Raw genomic sequence first — 23,138 nt, 5'->3', positions numbered from 1 at the left:
AAACATGCATATTTTTCCAAGTGAATCAACTTTGTATTAATTGATGAAATCTTTCTTTATACTGGAAATTTTAAATATACATTTAAATAGGTGTTTGTAGTTTATGTTGTTAAATTGAATTGGTTTAAATCGATTTTGTCTACTGCATTTAAATTAACGGAAGTATGCTGAATAATAAAATAAAATTAATAATACAATTCAAGTCGTTTTAGTATTAGCTGACCCCAGTGCATCCAATTAGAGAGATACAAAAGACATGTGGGGTCATTCTGTCTCAGCAGTTTGGAACCGTTTTCAAGTGAAGACTGGTGACACCCAGTTTTCTGAGCTTCTGAGCCGTCTCAGCAACTTGTCCTCCTGTATCTAAGGAAAAGATTACAGAAACGACTACTATACTTAATTTAAGCAGATTTACGCAAACAATAAAACACTGCATTTCAAACTGAATGTAATTAAGCAGCATTTCCCTGAATTAAATGCAAGACTGCACATACAACATGTAGCCAGCCTGACCTTCAACTCCTTCTAGTTTTATCATTTACAAATAAATTGTGAATCTCAAAGCTGCCAAGTTAACTGTCACCACGTCCTGGCTCCTGTCGTCATCACTGGGTCAGTGTTCATTACCTTCTTTAATTACACATTGACAAATTTACACTTACATTAACACTGTGAATTAGATGAATCACATAAATGTAAGGTGACTAATACTTTTGTATTTAGTGTATGTGGCTGATGACTAATGACATATATATTGAATCTATAATTTTGTAGTTTCTGACAAATCTGAACGTAACAGACTGGGTTATCTATTTTACCTTGAATTTGGTTGTTATTTATATATATATATATATATATATATATATACACACTCTATTCTCACCCTCCGCGGGTGGTCTCATCCACTTTCCAAGCTCGGGTCCTCGGGGTTCGCCATTACCATTCTGTCAGTCTGGATCTGGAAGTCCCACAGGATCTTGGCTCGCTCGTTCTCTACCACCTTGGGAGGTGTTTCCCACTTTGACCTTGGGGTTTCCAGTCCATACTCCGCGCAGATGTTCCTGTATACTATGCCAGCCACTTGGTTATGGCGTTCCATGTATGCTTTGCCTGCCAGCATCTTACACCCTGCAGTTATGTGCTGGACCGTCTCTGGGGCCTCTTTGCACAGTCTACACCTTGGGTCTTGTCTGGTGTGGTAGATCTGGGCCTCTATGGCTCTGGTGCTCAGGGCCTGCTCCTGTGCAGCCAGGATGAGTGCCTCTGTGCTGTCCTTCAGCCCAGCCCTTTCAAGCCATTGGTAGGATTTGTTGAGATCAGCCACTTGAGTTATGTTCCGGTGGTACATCCCGTGCAAGGGCTTGTCCTCCCATGATGGTCCCTCTTCCAGCATCTCATCCTCTGTTCTCCACTGCCTGAGACATTCACTCAGCACGTCATCTGTCGGGGCCTTATCCTTGATGTACTTATGGATCTTGGATGTTTCATCCCGGATAGTGGCTCTCACGCTCACTAGTCCTCGGCCTCCTTCCTTGCGGCTAGCGTACAGTCTCAGGGTGCTGGATTTGGGGTGGAACCCTCCATGCATGGTGAGGAGCTTTCGTGTCTTAACATCTGTGGTCTGTATCTCTTCCTTTGGCCACCTTATTATTCCCGCAGGGTATCTGATCACTGGCAGAGCGTAGCTGTTTATTGCCCGGGATTTGTTCTTGCCATTGAGCTGGCTTCTTAGGACTTGCCTTACTCGTTGGAGGTATTTGGCTGTTGCCGCATTCCTTGTTGCCTGTTCAAGGTTGCCGTTTGCCTGTGGTATTCCAAGGTACTTGTAATTGTCCTCAATGTCTGCTATTCTTCCTTCTGGGAGTGAGACCCCTTCTGTGTGGATTACCTTGCCTCTCTTTGTCACCATCCTCCCACATTTCTCGAGTCCGAATGACATCCCGATGTCCGAGCTGTAGATCCTGGTGGTGTGGATCAGCGAGTCGATGTCTCGCTCACTCTTGGCGTACAGCTTGATGTCATCCATGTAGAGGAGGTGACTTATGGTGGCCCCGTTCCGGAGTCGGTATCCATAGCCAGTCTTGTTTATTATTTGGCTGAGGGGGTTCAGACCTATGCAGAACAGCAGTGGGGACAGTGCATCTCCTTGGTATATGCCACATTTGATGGATACTTGGGCAAGTGGCTTCCCATTGGCTTCAAGGGTGGTTCTCCACAACCTCATCGAGTTTGCAATGAAGGCCCTTAGAGTTCTGTTGATGTTGTACAGCTCCAAGCATTCAGTGATCCATGTGTGTGGCATTGAGTCATAGGCTTTCTTGTAGTCGATCCAGGCTGTGCACAGGTTGGTGTGTCGCATTCTGCAGTCTTGGGCGACTGTTCTGTCTACCAGGAGTTGGTGTTTGGCTCCTCTGGTATCCTTACCAATGCCCTTCTGTGCTTCGCTCATGTATTGACTCATGTGCCCACTTATCTTAGCTGCGATGATGCCTGACATGAGCTTCCATGTTGTGGAGAGACAGGTTATTGGCCGGTAGTTGGATGGGACTGTACCCTTTGAGGAATCCTTCATTATCAGGATCGTTCGCCCTTCGGTCAGCCATTCAGGGTGAGTCCCATCCCTTAGCAGCTGGTTCATTTGTGCTGCCAGGCGCTCATGGATTGCAGTGAGCTTCTTTAGCCAGTAGGCGTGGATCATGTCAGGGCCAGGTGCTGTCCAGTTTTTCATACCTGAGACTCTATGTTGGATGTCTGCCACTGTGATAGTCACTGGATTCTGTTCAGGGAGGTTGCTGTGGTCTTCCCTCAGATCCACCAGCCACTGTGCATCACTGTTGTGTGATGCCTCCCTTTCCCATATGTCTTTCCAGTACTGTTCAGTTTCCAGCCTTGGTGGGTCTGCTCTGTTGTTATTACCCTGCCATTGAGAGTACACTTTCGCAGGTTGTGTTGCGAACAGCCGGTTTATTCGTCTGGCTTCGTTATCTCTGGTGTATCTCTTTAGGCGGCTGGCCAAGGCTTGTAGCCTTTGCTTGGCAGTTTCGAGTGCTTCAGGTATGGTCATCTGGTTGTACCTCTTAGGCATTGGTCTTTTCATTGCACCTCTCTGGGCCTCTGTCATTTGGCTCACTTCCCTCCGAGCTGCCTTGATTTTTGCCTCCAACCTTCGTTTCCATGGTGGGTATTGTTTCTCATGGCTCCCATGGTTGCTCTTATAGCCAAGCACCTCTAGGATCACTGATGCTGAAGCGTATACCAGCTCATTGGTTTCCGTGATTGTTGTGGTAGGGATCGCTCTCAATGCTGCATTCACATCTTCCATGAGACTTTCTGATGGTACTTCACTTAGCCGTTGTAGTGGGGTTCGGGGTTGCCTGTTCAATCTCGCCATGATCTTATCTTTCAGGTCAGTTGCTGCCTCGCTCAGCGTATCTGTGCTTATTGGGGCTTCGTACCCAATTTCCGGTTGGGGAGATGGTGAAACCTCCCCTCTGACCTGGCGTCCTGGCTCCCCCTTGCCGTAGCATTTGTGTTGTATCTCGTCAATCTCAAGTTGTGATAGCAGTTGCCGTTGTTGGATGTTGGAACACTGAGCTACTAGTTGCTTCGCCGTCAACCTTGAATGTGGGTTTCTCCGTTCCCATTTACCGCACATTCTTTGCATATAACCCCTCTGACTAGGGTTACTTGAGTAGTAGCATTCCAACAGTTCTCTGTTCTCGCATCTCAGCCATTTCTTTCTTGTTCCAGTAGCCCACTTCTCGCCAAGGTGCTCTGGTTCCCCAACACCTGACGCAGACCTTGTTAGACCGGGCGACGTCTGAGCCGGTATCTCATGTGGTTCATTGTCTCTCATGATATGAGGTAGGCGGTAGCTTGAAGGGTCTAGCCCAAGGACCCACACTGGATGCCTATGCGCCCTAACGGGATATATATATATATATATATATATATATATATATATATATATATATATATATATATATATATATATATATATATATATATATATATATATATATTCCAGTATATATATTCCAGTGTCAATTATTGTGATAAGCCTGTTTGTGATTTTTTATTATATATAATATTTTATAATATAATATATTTTATATAATGTAAACATAAACACATATATCTTTTATATTATATGGTATTTTCCTCAGCGAATTAACCTTTTTTAAAATAATGTAATCTCGTTATGTTACAATATTTTCTTTGTTACTGAAACTTTTCTATAGACGCTTGTTTATGCTGCTGAATTGTATTGCTTTAAAACGACTTTGTCCATCGCATTTAAATTGCGAAAATAAGCTAAATTATTTAAAATCACATTTTATTTAAACCACGTCCAGAGCCCTGTCGTCATCACTGAGTCAGTGTTCGTTAGCTTTCTTTAATTACACATTGATTCTTCAGAGGTAGTGGTACTTTTTACTAGTGTTGAAGTTCTGCCATATTTCTAGTAGTAACTGACGTTCCCTCGTTTGATAGACAGGTTCTCCGCCCACGTGTGGTGACGTCACGACCCATCTAAAGTTTACTTCACCTACAGGCAGGTGGCCTCTCGTCGGGTTCAGTGCAGGTCGGCTCTTCTGCAGCGCAGCGCAGCAGTCTGCGGGATGGCGTTGATAGAAGCGTTCGCGAGCGTCCAGCTGCACGTGTGGTTCGCTGCGCTGTGTCTGGTCGCTGTGGTTTATAAAGTGGCGATGCTGCTGGAGAAACGACGGGTGTCACTGCGGAACATGGACGCTTTTCCAGGCCCGCCGCCGCACTGGCTGGCTGGGAACGTTTTAGAGGTAATTAGACGGGACCACCCATCACTATGATACTACAATATACCGCAATGTACTACTGTTACTGAACCTGATTGGTTCAAACTGTGCAGTAGCTGTTATGGTTACGTTGTGTGTTTGTTCAGGTGTTTTACTTTGTACTAACCAATTGCATACATTTCAATAATAAGCCACTATCAATTAAGACTTTACTTCACTGTTGTAATTACTTTACTGACCTGCATAGATGCACACTTCATTCACTGATTCATTAATAAACACATGTTTCAAAAGAAAAACTCTACATGATTGAAACAATCAATCAAGCTTCTTGTCTTTTACGTTTCTTTCAGTTTAAACAAGATGGGAAAGATTCAGACAGGATTGTCGAATTAGGAAAACAGTACCCTTATGCTTTCCCAATTTGGTTCGGTCCATTTGTTTGTTTCCTTCAAATTCACCATCCAGATTATGTGAAAACTTTACTGTCATCAACAGGTGGGTGAACACAGTCACTTTTAAAGCTTGTTTAAATATAAACCCTTTGAGCATTTAAAATGATGATGAGCTACATATACTGTATCCCTGCAACTAAGACTCAGTGTAACTAATGTCTGATTCGTTTTTTTTTATTGCAGAGCCAAAAGATGAATATGCTTATAAGTTTATCGAGTCTTGGATTGGTACGACTCTTTAACTTTGTACTACAGCACTTTCTGGCTTTTTGCAGAATCATGTTTTTATGTCTTTACTGATTAACACATGTGTTACGTTACTGTCTTTAGGGGAAGGTTTGTTGGTTTCAAAAGGTCAGAAGTGGTATCGGCACAGAAGGCTCCTGACGCCAGCTTTCCATTATGATATTCTCAAACCTTACGTAAAACTGATGTCGGACTCTACTAAAACTATGTTGGTATGTAACAGAAAGATGCTAATATAAGTATAAATCAGTGTAACAGCATTTGGTGAGCCTTTTTTTTCATCTCTTGCTGAGATTTTTCATCTGTTCGTCTTTTGTTGACAGGACAAATGGGAACATTTTGCAAAAACTGGAGAATCCTTTGAATTGTTTCAACAAGTGAGCCTCATGACACTCGACAGCATCATGAAATGCGCATTCAGCTACGACAGTAACTGCCAGACTGATAAGTGAGTTCATAACGTTTATCATGATATCTGGTAGTAGGTCATAACAACTTGATGTCCCTCTTCTTGAGTTGAAATGATTTCCTGCTCATCTAAGTAGCTTCACAGTATGTCATGACCCATAACTTCAATTGTGTCAATATGAATCATCAAACAGCTCTTCATCTATCTCAATCATGAGTGGAGATACCGTAGTAAATGTAACTAACCCTTTGCTTTGCTTATTTCAGTGGAACAAATACATACATCAAAGCAGTGTATGAGCTCAGTGATCTGATTAATCTTCGATTCAGGACCTTTCCGTATCACAATGACCTCATTTTCGCACTCAGCCCACATGGCTTCAAACATCGTAAAGTATGCAGGGTGGCCCACAGCCATACAGGTAAACTCAGGACGCTTGACTTGATTAGTCACATCTGAATCAGCTACCAGTATTAACATTAGTGATGCACAACATTTTGCATATTGCACATGTATTTGTTGAGAGAGTTTGCAAATACTGAAGTATTATGTTTTCTTGTTGAAGCGGAAGTTATACGAAAGAGAAAGGAAACATTGAAGACAGTGAAGCAAATGGAACAAATCAAAGACAAGAGAAATTTGGACTTCCTGGACATCCTTCTCTTCGCAAAGGTATGTTTGTGACTCCTCAGCTGTAAACTTTTTCAGAATTGTAGACCTCAGCTATAGTTTAATAACAGTTAAAAATGAATACACTGCAAAACAGAAGAAACAAAATGTGACATTGTTTGAAAACATTTATAAAGAGATGGAATTCTATACTTAATCAGGCAGAATTTAAACCAGAAGCCTTTATTAGCAAACACAAATTGGAGCAATAAAGACAGACCCTAGTTTGAGCTGTAACTTTATATCTGGTCACTGGTAGCACAAAATAGTTCTACTTTACAAAATGGCTGAACTGTGGAAAAAGCTGCTTGTTGATTCCTAAGCTACCTGGGCTCTAACACACCTTTGCTTCAATGGGTGCTATTCCACCCTAGTCAGTTACTCTTAATAAGCAGTTTCAATGGCAGTCAGATTTATCCATTAAAACATCCAGCAGATTTAACTGCACAAGTCAATTGTGTCCACTATGCCAATATCTCCATAACTCATTAACAATATTGCAAACATATTCTGTGGGTGTGGCACAGTGGCTGCCCTCATTTCCAGTCTTATGTATTGTTTGAAAAGACTATTCTCCACTAAGCTCACCTTTGGTCTATTTAAGCCTTAAACAGAAATGCAGTCTCTTTGAATGTCATAATCTTTATTGCCTATAGATATGATTATGGGTATTGTTAAGTCTAGGTATTATTATTTGAACAAGTCAATTTCTTAACAAATAGGATAGATCAGTGGTTCCTCAAGCCCTCATTGCCAGCAGGAACATGTGTGTTCAGTTACTCTGAAGCTGCAGGTCTGGCTGTGGGTAATAAGTATTTCTATTTGTTGTTGTAGTATTGGTAAGGGTAATTGATTCAATGGGTTTTTTGCTTTTGTTTTAACTCGACTTCAGGATGAGAATGAACAGGGTCTGTCAGATGAAGATTTACGAGCAGAAGTGGACACCTTCATGTTTGAAGGCCATGACACCACAGCCAGTGGCATGTCTTTCATTCTCTACAGTCTGGCCTGCCACCCAGAACACCAGAGGATTTGCAGGAATGAGATCATGGAGGTTCTGGATGGGAAGGACACAATGGACTGGTAGCGTGTAGCATTAAAAGCACCACCGATAGCTGGTCTGGTTGATCTGTGGTTTACTTTATTGTTGCTGCTCAATAACGCTGTCTTTTGTAGGGAAGATCTGAACAAAATCCCGTACACTACAATGTGCATCAAAGAGTCCCTTCGTCTTTACCCTCCTGTGCCCGTAATATCACGAACAATCACCAAGCCCATGACATTTTTTGATGGGCGGTCTGTGCCTGAAGGTCTGTGATCACAAGGCAAAGTCTATGTTCTGATCAAATGCACAGTGCCCTCTGACTAATTACAGAACGATTATTAACTTGTGCTGGTTGTTTATCATTATTGCCTTGTTCTAGTTTTATTTGCATAGTCACCCTTGCATGACTACTGCACATTTTAACACATTTCTCTGCATTTTTACTCGTTTTTGTATTTTTAGGTTGTAAATTATTGTATCTCACAGATCTTATCTAATTGTGCAGCGAGGCTGTCACTACACACGGCAGTTTATCTAAATCAAACTTTCTCGTCTTCAGGTTCTCATATTGGTGTAAGTGTGTATGGGATTCATAGGAATGCAACGGTCTGGGAAAACCCTAATGTGAGTAAAGGAGTCGTTATATGTATGTATACATTATATGTTATGTATGTTCTGCATGCCATGCCAGCCTTGAATTCAGCTCCAGTGTAGTCATCATCCTTTTCAATATAGTTGAACATGTCTGATGAAAATTTAAGAATGTCCGATGCACCTCACACTGATGTTTGTTCTCTACATTGTGATTTCTCAGGTATTTGATCCATTGCGTTTCCTACCGGAAAACGTCTCCAAGAGGTGCCCTCACGCATTTGTGCCTTTCGCAGCTGGACCGAGGTTTGTACAGAAGCTGTACAGAGGATTGTGGTTTTAGTAATAGTTTAATTCCCTCTTATTATTTTCAGTGAGATTTTATTCAAATGAACATTCATACGTGTTGAAGCTGTTAGCTGTTCCTAGCACTGCACTCTTGTGGACAGGGATCTCAGATGTTGTTCCTGGGATCGGCTGGAGCCACTCTCCCAGTTTGGGAGTTACAGCCCCCAGTGTTCCTATTATCATGGGTGCCCTCACCCTCCACATCTTCTCAATCTCTTGGTACTTCTCGACCTTCTCGTGCTCCTTCTTCCTGATGTTGCTATCATCTGGGATTTCTACATCTAACACTATAGCCTTGTTTTCTTGTTTGTCCACCACTACTATGTCGAGATTGTTGACCAGTTTGTCAGTCTGTATCTGGAAGTCCCACAGGATCTTAGCTGTCATTCTCAACCACCTTTGGAGGTGTGTCCCATTTTGACTTTGGGACTTCCAGCGTGTACTCAGCACAGATGTCCCTGTACACTATGCTGGCCACTTGGTTATTGCTTTCCATGTATGCCCTGCCTGCTAGCATTTTGCACCCCGCTGTTATGTGCTGGATTGTTTCAGGGAGGCTGTCCTCCGTGCTGTCTTTCAGTCAAGCTTTGTGCAGCCACTGGTAGGATTTGCCAATATGGGCCACTTCTTCTATCTGCTGGTGGTACATACCGTGCAAAGGTTTGTCCTTCCATGAAGGTTCCTCCTCTTCCTTCCCCTCCTCTTCTGGTTTCTGTTGCCTGAGGTATCCACTAAGCACGTCATCTATTGGGACCATCTTCCTAATGTATTGATGGAGATTAGTTTTTTCATTCTGGGTAGTGGCTTTGACGCTCACTAATCCTTGGCCTTAGCGTACAATCTCAGGGTACTGGGTTTGGGGTGAAATCCTCCATGCATTGTAAGGAGCTTCCTTGTCTTGATGTCAGTGGCTTCTATCTCCTCTTTTGGCCAGCTCATTATACCAGTTCACCACAGACCCTGAGCTCATGATGACCAGGAGGGCGTAGGTGTTGATCGCCTGGACTTTGTTCTCCCCATTCAGCTGACTTCTTAGGACTTGCCTTACCCTTTGGGAGGTAAGGGTGCTGTTTTCATTGTAGCGTCTTCATTCATATGTATTTGTAGTTATCCTCCACATCTGCTATACTGCCTTCTGGTAGTTCTATCCCCTCAGTCCTGACTACCTTTCCTGTCCTTGCTACAATCCAACCACAATTATCCTGCCAAATGACATTCCGATGTCTTGGCTGTATATCCTGGTGGTATGTATCAGTGAGTCGATATGTTGTTTGCGCTTGGCATACAGCTTAATGTCATGCATGTAGAGGAGGTGACTGATGGTTGTGATATTCCGTAGTCAGTACCCATAACCAGTCTTTGTAATGGTTCAGGCCTATGCAGAACAGCAGCAGTGACAGATGTGTCACATTTGATGCTGACTTGGGCAATCTGCTTGAAGTTGGCCTCAGGGTTGTTTTCCACTTCCGCATTTATTTCTGGATGAGTCATGTTGATCTTGTATAGTTCAATCTCAATTTAACTCCACAGACAGATATACAGACATTTTTTACAGTTGTACGGACACTTTTTAACTAACTTGCCTCTTAAATTATAGCTTCCATCTCTATCCAAGACATTTTTCAGTATGTTTTCAGGTAACTGAAATTATTTATTGCCTTTATATATAAATATTGTGATTCTGAATTCCACCAGTTGAAAGAATTTTAACATTTTAGATTGCAAAAATAATGGGTTTGTTTACTCACAGTATCCTTTATTAAAAACTATTCCTATGGCTCTTTTTTGAAGAACAAACAGAGGTTTTAGTATACCCCTATATTTGTTTCCCCAGTTCTCAATACAATAGTTTAAATATGGCAGAATCACCGAGCAATACAATATGTGAAGTGACTGGTTCGAAAAGTGTTTTACTTTGCCTATAATTGCCCATAAAAGACAGTTTAATCTGAACATGCTTCATGTGAGATTTCCAGGAGATTCTTAATCTTATTATTCTTATTATTAAGTTCTACAGTGATCCCCAAGCTTCTGTTCAATTTCACCAGAAGCCCAAATGTCATTAGCAATAATTAATAATAATAATAATAATAATAATAATAATAATAATAATAATAATAATAATAATAATAATAATAATAATAATAATAATAATAATAATAAATAATTAATAAGAATAATAAATAATTCTAGCCCCAATAGAGACAGAGAACAATGAAGCACATGAGATACCGGCTCCGACGTTTTATGCTGAATGCAATGTTCTATAACACATCAAACCAATAACACTACTCATTAGATTGTATAGATGTATCAAAGCTTGTCACAAAAAAATACCTTGATGAAATTTCCATTACAAATTATTATTATTATTATTATTATTATTATTATTATTATTATTATTATTATTATTATTATTATTATTATTATTATTATTATTATTATTATTAATTTTATTGTTTTTGTCCATAGAAACTGCATTGGTCAGAACTTTGCCATGAATGAGATGAAAATAGCGACTGCCCTGACACTGAAGAAGTATGAGCTGATAGAAGACCCCACTAGGAAACCGAAGATAATTCCTAAACTGGTGCTCCGCTCAATCAATGGTATCCACATCAAGATAAAACCCATTGAACCCATTGAGCCTTAATGTAAAGAGCTGGTTCACGCCCTCTGGGATTTCACACTGAAACTGAGTTTTTTGTAGTTTGTTAAATCATTTGATATGTTTCGGAGTTATTTGCTAAAAAAAGTTTAAAAAAAAGTGGTTCATGTATTTTCAAATCTTACTTCTTATGTTAATGCGGAGACACAAACAAAGGTTGTTTATTACTATAATGTGCTATAATACAGTAAATCTTGCAGTGACAAATAGTAATATGATACGTTGTTTGTGATACAAAAAAAATATATTATTTTTAAAAAATATACTTTTCCTAGTGAATTAACTTTTTTTAAACTAATGTAATCTCGTTATGTTACAATATTTTCTTTTAAAAAGACATTTAACTGTGTGTTTGCAATTTATGCTGCTGAATTGTATTGCTTTAAAACGACTTTGTCCATCGCATTTAAATTAACGAAAATTATATAAAATTACATTTTTATTAAACGAATGTCACCACGTCCTGGCTCCTGTCGTCATCACTGACTTTTTTAATTACACATTGATTCTTTAGAGGTAGTTGTACTTTTTACTAGTGTTGAAGTTCTGCCATATTTCTACTAGTAAAACCCTGCTCATCAGAGGAGCATCAGCTGGTAGAAGCTGCCGCTCTGAAGTTGACTGACGTTTCCGCGTTTGATAGACAGGTTCCCCGCCCACGTGTGGTGACGTCACGACCCATCTAAAGTTTACTTCACCTACAGGCAGGTGGCCTCTCGTCGGGTTCAGTGCAGGTCGGCTCTTCTGCAGCGCAGCGCAGCAGTCTGCGGGATGGCGTTGATAGAAGCGTTCGCGAGCGTCCAGCTGCACGTGTGGTTCGCTGCGCTGTGTCTGGTCGCTGTGGTTTATAAAGTGGCGATGCTGCTGGAGAAACGACGGGTGTCACTGCGGAACATGGACGCTTTTCCAGGCCCGCCGCCGCACTGGCTGGCTGGGAACGTTTTAGAGGTAATTAGACGGGACCACCCATCACTATGATACTACAATATACCGCAATGTACGACTGTTACTGAACCTGATTGGTTCAAACTGTAAAGTAGCTGTTATGGTTACGTTGTGTGTTTGTTCAGGTGTTTTACTTTGTACTAACCAATTGCATCTATTTCAATAATAAGCCACTATCAATTAAGACTTTACTGTTGTAATTATTTCACTGTCCTGCATAGATGCACACTTGGTGAATATGGTGATTCATTAATAAACAGATGTTTCAAGAGGTGAACTCTGCATGAGTCAAATGATTCATCAAGCTTTTTGTCTTTTAATGTTTCTTTCAGTTTAAACAAGATGGGACAGATTTAGACAGGTTTGTGGAATTAGGAAAACAGTACCCTTATGCTTTCCCAATTTGGTTCGGTCCATTTGCTTGTTTCCTTCATATTCACCATCCAGATTATGTGAAAACTTTACTGTCATCAACAGGTGGGTGAACACAGTCACTTTTAAAGCTTGTTTAAATATAAACCCTTTGAACATTTAAAATGATGATGAGCTACATATACTGTAGCCCTGCAACCAAGACTCAGTGTAACTAATGTCTGATTCGTTTTTTGTTTTTGTTTTTTTTTTTTGCAGCACCAAAAGATGAATATGCTTATAAGTTTATCGAGTCTTGGATTGGTACGACTCTTTAACTTTGTTCTACAGCACTTTCTGGCTTTTTGCAGAATCATGTTTTCTATGTCTTTACTGATTAACACATGTGGTACATCACGGTCTTTAGGGGAAGGTTTGTTGGTGTCAAATGGTCAGAGGTGGTATCGGCACAGAAGGCTCCTGACGCCGGCTTTCCATTATGATATTCTCAAACCTTACGTAAAACTGATGTCGGACTCTACTAAAACTATGTTGGTATGTAACAGAAAGATGCTAATATAAATATAAATCAGTGTAACAGCATTTGGTGAGTGTGTTGGAGTCTCTTTTTTCATCTCTTGCTGAGACTTTTCACCTGTTCCCTCGTTTGTTGACAGGACAAATGGGAACGTTACGCAAAAACGGGAGAGTCCTTTGAATTGTTTCAACAAGTGAGCCTCATGACACTCGACAGCATCATGAAATGCGCATTCAGCTACGACAGTAACTGCCAGACTGATAAGTGAGTTCATAACTTATATCATGATATCTGGTAGTTCAGTCTGGACGTCAACTGGACGTCCCTCTTCTTGGGTTGAAATGATTTACTGCTGTTGGGTCTAAAGTAGCCACAACACTTTTCACATGCAAAGATTTATTCATTCAAATAAGAAAATCATAAATCAGTCAGTTAATCATATTTACTGACTACTTTACTTACATTTGCCCCTGTTTGTCATTCTAAGGATTTACTTTGAAGCATCAACAATATATCACTTAGTCTCCTATTTTCAATGTATGCATCATTACACAGCCTCCTCATACTGATCAAACAGGTGGGCATCCTTGTCATAATAGCGAAACAGTTCATCGTCCTGTTGGACTACAGCGGGGGCAAGCTTTTGCAAGTTTTTCATTACCTGTACAGCTGCGGTGATATTAGTATTTATTTCATAACATAACGATACCACATTTTGGTCTCAAATGGGTGCAAGTGCTCAGCATCCAGGTCTTTTCAGACCCAGTTATTAACCGGTGTTGTCGAACACCTCCTGGTCCGGTTTCAGTGCCGTCCATCATGACGTTCCTTTTTTTTCCCTTTAACATTTTACACATCAAATCTGACAGGGTGTTAGTGTCTTCTGGCTTTTCTGTCACATCAGTAAAGATGGGGATTACTGGAATGGATGCTTTGCCTCTGGGAATTGCCCTCTTTTAGCTCGCACATTCCCCTGCACATTATGTTTGCAACATGTCAATCAAGCCCTACAAAAATCTTTTGAATAGGAGTTAAATCCATGAGCATAGAAATGCTGTTCCACCACCTGCACCATTCCCCTTATTGAGACATGGCGCGGCCCATCAAAACCGCAGCGGTGTGGAACAAGCTTTTTGGAAGATGTGGTTTATCTTGTGTTGTGTAGATTCCATCTACCTTGACTGCTGTTTTTTACCCTTAAAGTTTGCTCTGGTGTGGGTGCATTCTGTTGCTTTTCTGTAATGATTTGTAAATCAAATGGTGTCGCTGTTTGTGTTTCCTGCACTCTGAGTACTAAAATCCCATGCTTGCCATTCACAAATGTGAACACAATCGCAGAAAACACAGCAATCAGCAATGAATGAATCTGTGAGTGAAAGGACAAGGAATGGTCAAGACCTAAGTGTGTGATGGCTTTTATCAAGCAAAAAAATAGAGGGAAATCCCAATCCAGTAGGGTGTCACTGGTTTAAATTCCCCTAGGGCAGTGGTCACTTAAAAGGGGAATGGGGAAGGATCCATCCAGTGGTGGAGAGTTCCACCTCTTCAGATCAGGTATCAGACTATGTGATTTGGTTTGATCCTAAATTTGGGATACTGTAACTAAGCCTTTCTCTTTTGATCAAGCTCAATTTGATTGCTCAATTTGTTCAATTTCTCCCTCATTCAGAGCCACGTCTGTTAAGTCTGGTCTTGGCTTACACTGCTTCTCGCTGTTTTCAGCAGAGCTGTGTTGTTTGCCCTCCTCAGGAGATGGCATGAGCATGGAGAGGTTTAGTATTGTGCATCACTGAGCAGTAATGTGTGGTTGGGACATGAGGGTTGGCATTACAGACAGATGTCGTGCAGGTGACAGGAATGTCATTTTAGTCTGAGTCAATAGCATATCTACCGTATGGGGAACTAACAACTTCAGCGGGTGGAGAACAGGACAACGTCTGCTGAGGCTGCAGCACACACTGCTCTGACACATGTACAGTAGGCAATGCACATGCTACAGTACAAGATCGAGTCTCTTGGAGTAGTATGCTACTGGCTTGAATTTGCCACCTACCTTTTGTGCTAACATAAAAGTCATAAATGATCCTTTACAATCTATTGTCTGCACAAACTCTTTTTTTATAGTCTGGTAGGCCTAAAACTGTTGCCCCTACAAGGGCCTGTTTCAGTGAGGTAAAATTTTTTTGTCATAGGCGTCTGATAGATGAGATCTAACAATAGTTGTGTGCTTTGAGCATAATTTGGAATCAACACGAATACTGCTGACCTATTTATGGCCTTTCAGTTCATCCAGCAAAGGTCAGCGGCCCCACCCACTTCCTGTTTGTATGTCTATTACAGCATCAGCAACATACATGTTCCTGTCACTGACAGGGTTGAATACATATGTCCTTCATAATGACAATGAGTAAAAAACATTGGGTCAGCCATGTGAGTGATGTAACATCATAATAAGAAAATCATAAATCATATTTACTCTAACAACTGTTCATCTAAGTAGCTTCACAGTGTGTCATGCCTCAGACCCATATCTTTGGATTTGGATTTTGGATATTTGGATCAATATTGATTATCAAACAGCTCTTCATCTAGCTCAATCATGAGTAGAGAAAACATAGTAAATGTAACCAACCCTTTGCTTTGCTTATTTCAGTGGAACAAATACATACATCAAAGCAGTGTATGAGCTCAGTGATCTGATTAACCTTCGGTTCAGGACCTTTCCGTATCACAATGACCTCATTTTCGCACTCAGCCCACATGGCTTCAAACATCGTAAAGTATGCAGGGTGGCCCACAGCCATACAGGTAAACTCAGGACGCTTGACTTGATTAGTCACATCTGAATCAGCTACCAGTATTAACATTAGTGATGCACAACATTTTGCATATTGCACATGTATTTGTTGAGAGAGTTTGCAAATACTGAAGTATTATTTTTTCTTGTTGAAGCGGAAGTTATACGAAAGAGAAAGGAAACATTGAAGACAGTGAAGCAAATGGAACAAGTCAAAGCCAAGAGGAGAAATTTGGACTTCCTGGATATCCTTCTCTTCGCAAAGGTATGTTTGTGACTCCTCAGCTGTAAACTCAGATTTTTCAGAATTGTAGACCTCAGCTGTATTTTAACAACAACTAAAAAATAAAGACACTGCAAAACAGAAGAAACAAAGTGTGACATATTAATTTTATTTATTTAATTAAAATATTTTTATTTTGTAAGAAGGATTATTTAAAAAGTATGAGTAGCAGACAAAAGTGTAGCCGTGAAGACAAACTATGGTTTGTGGCCACTGGTAGTGCAATAGTCCTACTTCTGATGAGCTCTGATGCGTTCTGTAGAGATTCCCGAGTTGTCTGGTCTCTAACTCACCTTTGCTTTGATGTCTGCTATTCAAGCCTAGTGTCATGTTTTCATTCAGAATGAGAGATACATCTGGCAGATGGTGCTCACTAAGCCAATACAGTTCCTCCAAGTCTGAGGCCATGGTTCTCGACCGGAAAATTTTGCTCTTTCCAGGTCGGAGAAGAGCTCTTGTCCCAAGTGGTGGAGTTCAAGTATCTGGGGTCTTGTTCACAAGTGAGGAAAGGAAGGAGCGTGAGATTGACGGACGAATCAGTGCGGCGGCTGCAGAATTGCAGTCATTTTACCGGTTTGTCGTGGTGAAGAGGGAGCGGAGTCTACGTTACTACCCTCACCTATGGCCATGAGCTTTGGGTCATGACCAAAAGGACAAGAACACAGATACAGTACAAGCAGCTCAAATGCGTTTCCTCCGTAGGGTGGCTGGGCACACCCTTAGAGATAGGGTGGCGAGCTCTGTCACCCAGGAGCTGGGAATAGAGTCGCTGCTCTTCCACATGAAGAGGGTCCAGCTGAGGTGTCTCAGGCATCTATTTCGGATTCCTGGGCATTTCCCACCGGTAGGAGACCCCTGGGAAGACAGAGAACACGCTGGAGGGACTATGTCTCTTGGCTGTCCTGGGAGCTCCTTGGGGTTTCACCAGAAGAACTGGAGGCATTGTCTGTTTAGCGGATTCAAATTGATAATTTGACATTAATGCAAAAACATTAATATTCCTCGAATTTGGGGCACCGGGTTTGTTTTAAAGCTGAATTTAATTAGTTCACTCAAAAATAGTGAATCAACTAAGGACTGTTTGTGATAGTTTCAGTTTCGCTGAGTTCTTGAGATGACTTTCTGAAGTAACAAAATTTGCTGCTCGTTTAACGTAAGTTTACAAAATTTAAGAACAAAGGAAAATTAGAGAAAAGTAATGCGACACAAAAGGAAAGGTAAAACAAGTTTGAAGACAGAGGGAAATCAGATTCAACTAGTGTGTCACTGGTTTAATTACCCCTGGGGCAGTGGTCACTTCAGGGCGAAGAAATGGGTTCAACCAGTGTTAGGCAGGAAAATGGATGGGTAGATAGATGGATGCCCATAGAACCTCAACCTCTATAAATTATTAACAATATTGCAAACACATTCTGTGGGTATGGTTTGTTGGCTGCACTTGTTTCCAAATTTTATGTATTGTTTGAAAAGATTATTCTCCACTAAGATCACCTTTGGTCTAGATAGGAAGCAGAAGTGCAATCTCGTTTAAAGTCCTAAGTTGTATTCCATATAGTTTTGATTATAGGTATTGTAAAGTCTAGTTATATTTATTTGAAAAAAATTGCTCAGTTAATCTAAAGCTGCAGGTCTGGCTGTGGGTAATAAGTATTTCTATTTGTTGTTGTAATATTGGTAAAGGTACTTGATTCAATGGGTTTGTTTGCTTGTCTTTTAACTCAACTTCAGGATGAGAATCAACAGGGTCTGTCAGATGAAGATTTACGAGCAGAAGTGGACACCTTCATGTTTGAAGGCCATGACACCACGGCCAGTGGCATGTCTTTCATTCTCTACAGTCTGGCCTGCCACCCAGAACACCAGAGGATTTGCAGGAATGAGATCATGGAGGTTCTGGATGGGAAGGACACAATGGACTGGTAGCGTGTACAGTAGCTTTATTAAGCTTTAGTAACTTTATTGTTGCTGCTCAATAACTCTGTCTTTTGTAGGAAAGATCTGAACAAAATCCCGTACACTACAATGTGCATCAAAGAGTCCCTCCGTCTTTACCCTCCTGCGCCCATAATATTCCGAACAATCACCAAGCCCATGACATTTGTTGATGGACGGTCTCTGCCTGAAGGTCTGTGATCACAAGGCCAAGTCTATGTTCTGATCAATTGCACAGTGTCCTCATACAGTGTTACCAGTGAGTTTTATCTGACTGCTTACTCAAAGATTATTAACTTGTGCTACTTTTCAACCTTGCATGGTTACATCATGTTTTAACCCATTTACCTATATTTTTACCCATTCTTTTTTATTTTAAGTTGTAAGTCATTGTATCCCACAGATCTTATCTAATTGTGCAGCGGGGCTGTCAATGACTGACCTGCTGTCACCACAAATGGCAACTTATCTAAATTAAACTTTCTCGTCTTCAGGTTCTCATTTTTGTGTAAGTGTGTATGGGATTCACAGGAATGCAACTGTCTGGGAAAACCCTAATGTGAGTAAAGGAGTAGTTATATGTATGTATACGTTATATGTTACATGTTGGGCATGGGGCGGCACGGTGGTGCGGTGGGTAGCAGGGTAGAAGGGCTTGGGTTCGATTCCCGGAGGCCTTTCTGTGTGGCGTTTGCATGTTCTCCCCGTGTACGCATGGGTTTTCTCCAGCTTCCTCCCACAGTCCAAAAACATGCATTAGGTTGATTGGCTTGTCTCCAGTGTGTGCGTGTGTGAATGGTTGTTTGTCTCTGTGTTGTCCTGCGATGGGCTGGCAACCTATCCAGGGATAGGATATGCTGGTTGCGGTATGGAAAATGGATGGATGGATGTTACGCATGCCATGCCAGCCTTGAACGTTGAACGTGTCTGATGCACCTCACACTGATGTTTGTTCTCTACATTGTAATTTCTCAGGTATTTGATCCATTGCGTTTCCTACCCGAAAATGTCTCCAAGAGGTCCCCTCACGCATTTGTGCCTTTCTCAGTTGGACCAAGGTTTGTGCTGATCTGCAACAAAGAGAGATTTATTCAAATAATTTTTTTCAAATGAAGTTACCATTCATACATAGTGATGTTATCTAAGAAAGAAAGACAATCACTAACAAAGGATGATAAACAAATTCCATCCATCCATTTTCTTAATCACTTATTCCCTAATGCGGGGTCACGGGGGTGCTGGAGCCTATCCCAGCTGGCTACGGGCGAGAGGCAGGGTACACCCTGGACGGGTTGCCAGTCCATTGCAGGGCAACACATAGACAGACAACCATTCACTCACACACTCACACCTACGGGCAATGGAGAGAAGCCAATGCACGTCTTTGGACTGTGGGAGGAAGCCGGAGAACCCGGAGAGAACCCACGCAAACACGGGGAGAACGTGCAAACTCCACACAGAAAGGCACCAGGGCCGCCTTCGGGAATCGAACCCAGAACCTTCTTGCTGTGAGGCGACAGTGCTACCCACCGCACCACCGTGCCGCCCTGATAAACAAATTAAGATGTTCAAAAAGGAGTAGTAAGAAGTATAGACTTGAATCCTAGCCCATGTGCTTCATTGGTTTTAGTCTGTTATATCACATAACACATACTATGTATGAGCAAACGAAATAAAATTCCCTCCCTTCCTTTGAAAAGTCTTATTCTTACAAGCTCAGGCCCTCTACCAGAGGCCCTGGGAGCTTGAGGGTCCTCCGCAGTATCTTAAGAAGCACTCTTCTGGAGTCTTAGATGTTGTTCCTAGAATCTGCTGGAGCCACTCTCCCAGTTTGGGATTTGCAGTCTCTGGCGTTCTTATCACTACGGGTACCACTTGTGCCCTTACCTTCCACATATTTTCTATCTCTTCTTTCAGCTCTTGGTACTTCCCAGACTTCTTGTGCTCCTTCTTCCTGATGACCTGGTGACCTGGGATTTCTACATCTATCACTACAGCCTTGTTTTCTTGTTTGTCCACAACTATGTCGCGTTTGTTGGCCATTACCAGCTTGTCAGTCTGTACTGTATCTGGAAGTCTCACGGGATCTCAGCTCTGTCACCACCTTTGGAGGTGTGTCCCATTTTGACTGGGACTTCCAGCGTGTTCTCAGCACAGATGTTCCTGTACACTATGCCGGCCACATGGTTATGGAGTTCCATGTGTGCCCTGCTGCTAGCATCTTGCAGGATGTGCTGGATTGTTTCAAGGGCGATGTTTATTTATCTAGTACTCTATTGATCTAGTACGTAGAGACTGCTCCTGTGCTGCTCGGATCAGTGCCTCCGTGCTGTCTTTCAGTCAAGCTTTGTCCAGCCACTGGTAGGATTGATCGATATCAGCCACTTCTATCTGCCAGTGGTACATACCGTGCAGAGGTTTGTCCTTCCATGAGGGTTCCTCCCCTCCTCCTCTGGTTTCTGCTGCCTGAGGTATTCACTAAGCAAGCCATCTGTTGGGACCATGTTCCTGATGTATAAATGGAGATTAGTTGTTTCATCCTGAATAGTGGCTTTGACGCTCACTAATGCTCTGCCTCCATCCTTTCACTTAGCTTACAGTCTCAGGGTGCTGGATTTGGGGTGAAATCCTCTGTGCATTGTAAGGAGCTCCCTTGTCTTTCAATTCAATTCAATTCAATTCAATTCAATTCAATTCAATTCAATTCAATTCAATTCAATTCAATTCAATTCAATTCAATTTTGTTTATATAGGGCCAAATCACAAGAAAGTTATCTCAAGGCACTTTACAAAGTAGACCTTACACAATTAAACCCAACAGATCCCACATACAGCAAGCCTTTAATTTGACAGCAACAGTGGAGAGGAAAAACTCCCTCTGTAACCAGGAAGAAACCTCCAGCAGAACCAGACTGGATGTGGGTGGCCATCTGCTTTGACCAGTTCGGGTGAAAGGATAGAGAGAGAGAAAAGCACAGCAACAACAATAAACAACAACAGAGCGCAGGCAGGATGGTTGTCAGTTAAACATCTGCTATAGTAATTAATTAATAAGTCCGAGGTATAAATTGCTGCTACTCCTCCACCTCTACCTGTACTTCTAGGAACATGATAGTTGATGTGACTCATTGGAGTCGACTCATTTAAAGTAACATATTCATCCTGCTGCAGCCAGGTTTCAGTGAGACAGAACAGATCTATGTGATGTTCACTTATCAGGTCATTTATAAACAGGGATTTAAATGAGAGGGATCTGATATTTAATAAACCACACTTTATTAACTTACTGTTACTTTTTTCTGTAAGAGGAACAGTTTTGATGTTTATTAAATTCTGGTAAGTCACTCTGATTTGTTTGTGACTTGTATAGTTTAGGTGGTCGAGAAGCAGACACAGTCTCTATGCGATAACTGAGACTAAGAGTGGGTCGCGGCTGTAGAGAACATGCAGAGAGGCGTGTAAGACTGCGACTCTGCGTCCTGGGCTCCACTCTGAGTTGTCACGGAGTGGGGAGACTAAGCAACATGGCCATGTTACTAGAGAGCAGAGAGGCTCCGTTCAACGTGGGATGGACGCCGTCTCTTCTAATCAGCCCAGGTTTTCCCCAAAAAGTGCTCCAATTAGCCACAAAGCCCACGCCGTTGGCAGGACACCACCTAGACAACCAGCGGTGGAGCGATGACAGCCGGCTATACATGTCATCGCTGGGCACATTGGGGAGAGGTCTTGATGTCAGTGGCTTCCATCTCCTCTTTTGGCGAGCTTGTTATGCCAGCGGGGTACCTGATGACTGGCAGGGTGTAGGTGTTGGGAACTGATGAATCAATGAAAGAGTCAGTCGAACTTGTCTTTCTGTGGTTTATTCATGCAAGAGAAGTACACAGAAACAGTGCAGTTGCCCTGTGAGAGTGTAGTTCTGAAATCTCTCTGCTTTTGCCACTCTTAATATCTCTATTGCTCCCAGGGAGTCTAGATGTGACTTGATTTCTACCCATGGTCATTCACAACTTAGTGATAATAGTAGCTATAAAGAACAGGATGTTCATACATTTGATCATTTTATGCTGAATGCAATGGTCCATAACACATCAAACCAATAACACTACTCATTGGATTATATAGATGTATCAAAGTTCTGTCATAATTAAAAATACCTTAACATACATAGAATTCCCATTACAATATACTAACACAATAATATTACATACTATTATATTAATTTTATTGTTTTGATCCTTAGAAATTGCATTGGTCAGAACTTTGCCATGAATGAGATGAAAATAGCGACCGCCCTGACACTGAAGAAGTATGAGCTGATAGAAGACCCCACTAGGAAACCAAAGATAATTCCTAAAGTTTTGCTGCACTCAATCAATGGTATCCACATTAAGATAAAACCTATTGAGCCTTAATGTAAAGACCTGGTTCATGCTCTGAGATTTCATGCTAAACTGAGTTTTATGTAGTTTGTTAAATCATTTATGATTTTATGATATGATGATTTTTGATATATTTCAAAGTTATTTGCTGAAAAAGTAAAAAAAAAGTGGTTCATGTATTTTCAAATCTTACTTCTTATGTTAATGCGGAGACACAAACAAAGGTTGTTTATTACTATAATGTGCTATAATACAGTAAATCTTGCAGTGACAAATAATAATATGATACGTTGTTTGTGATACAAAAAATATTATTTTTAAAAAAATATATTTTTCCTAGTGAATTAACTTTTTTAAACTAATGTAATCTCGTTCTGTTACAGTTTTTCTTTTAAAAAGACATTTAACTGTGTGTTTGCAATTTATGCTGCTGAATTGTATTGCTTTAAAACGACTTTGTCCATCGCATTTAAATTAACGAAAATTATATAAAATTACATTTTTATTAAACGAATGTCACCACGTCCTGGCTCCTGTCGTCATCACTGACTTTTTTAATTACACATTGATTCTTTAGAGGTAGTCGTACTTTTTACTAGTGTTGAAGTTCTGCCATATTTCTACTAGTAAAAACCTGCTCATCGGAGGAGCATCAGCTGGTAGAAGCTGCCGCTCTGAAGTTGACTGACGTTTCCGCGTTTGATAGA

General features: G+C 41.2%; 2 protein-coding genes across 4 annotated transcripts; both read left to right on the top strand.

Moving 5' to 3' along the window:
* The first annotated feature begins 4,500 nt into the window (after positions 1-4,500).
* Positions 4,501-11,690, top strand: LOC114843437 (cytochrome P450 4B1-like). 2 transcript variants are annotated; one of them, XR_008692859.1, is made up of 13 exons: positions 4,502-4,799; positions 5,129-5,273; positions 5,414-5,458; positions 5,561-5,688; positions 5,800-5,924; positions 6,152-6,306; positions 6,451-6,557; positions 7,447-7,637; positions 7,731-7,864; positions 8,159-8,223; positions 8,414-8,496; positions 9,473-9,596; positions 11,011-11,145. XR_008692859.1 is itself a non-coding variant. In XM_029129987.3 (12 exons), exons 1-12 carry the CDS (start codon positions 4,623-4,625, stop codon positions 11,189-11,191), a joined length of 1,536 nt encoding a protein of 511 aa, XP_028985820.1. In that variant the 5' UTR covers positions 4,501-4,622; the 3' UTR covers positions 11,192-11,690. The 2 variants fall into 2 exon arrangements, 1 of the variants encoding a protein (XP_028985820.1); XM_029129987.3 differs by lacking the exon at positions 9,473-9,596 and having other exon boundaries at positions 4,501-4,799; positions 11,011-11,690.
* Positions 11,691-11,851: 161 nt separating this feature from the next.
* Positions 11,852-22,964, top strand: LOC114843071 (cytochrome P450 4B1-like). Of its 2 annotated transcripts, XM_029129289.3 has the most exons (12): positions 11,852-12,154; positions 12,484-12,628; positions 12,782-12,826; positions 12,930-13,057; positions 13,180-13,304; positions 15,694-15,848; positions 15,993-16,102; positions 17,849-18,039; positions 18,112-18,245; positions 18,547-18,611; positions 19,028-19,110; positions 22,293-22,964. In XM_029129289.3, the coding sequence occupies exons 1-12, from the start codon at positions 11,978-11,980 to the stop codon at positions 22,462-22,464; spliced, it is 1,530 nt and encodes a 509-aa protein (XP_028985122.1). In that variant the 5' UTR covers positions 11,852-11,977; the 3' UTR covers positions 22,465-22,964. The 2 variants fall into 2 exon arrangements, with proteins under 2 accessions (XP_028985122.1, XP_028985123.1); XM_029129290.3 differs by lacking the exon at positions 19,028-19,110 and having other exon boundaries at positions 11,853-12,154; positions 22,293-22,464.
* Positions 22,965-23,138: the final 174 nt, after the last annotated feature.

This window comes from Betta splendens, chromosome 16, assembly GCF_900634795.4.
Source record: "Betta splendens chromosome 16, fBetSpl5.4, whole genome shotgun sequence".
Classification (NCBI taxonomy): domain Eukaryota; kingdom Metazoa; phylum Chordata; class Actinopteri; order Anabantiformes; family Osphronemidae; genus Betta; species Betta splendens.
The sequence above is the reverse complement of the archived record's forward strand: the minus strand, read 5'-3'. Positions and strand labels throughout refer to the sequence as shown.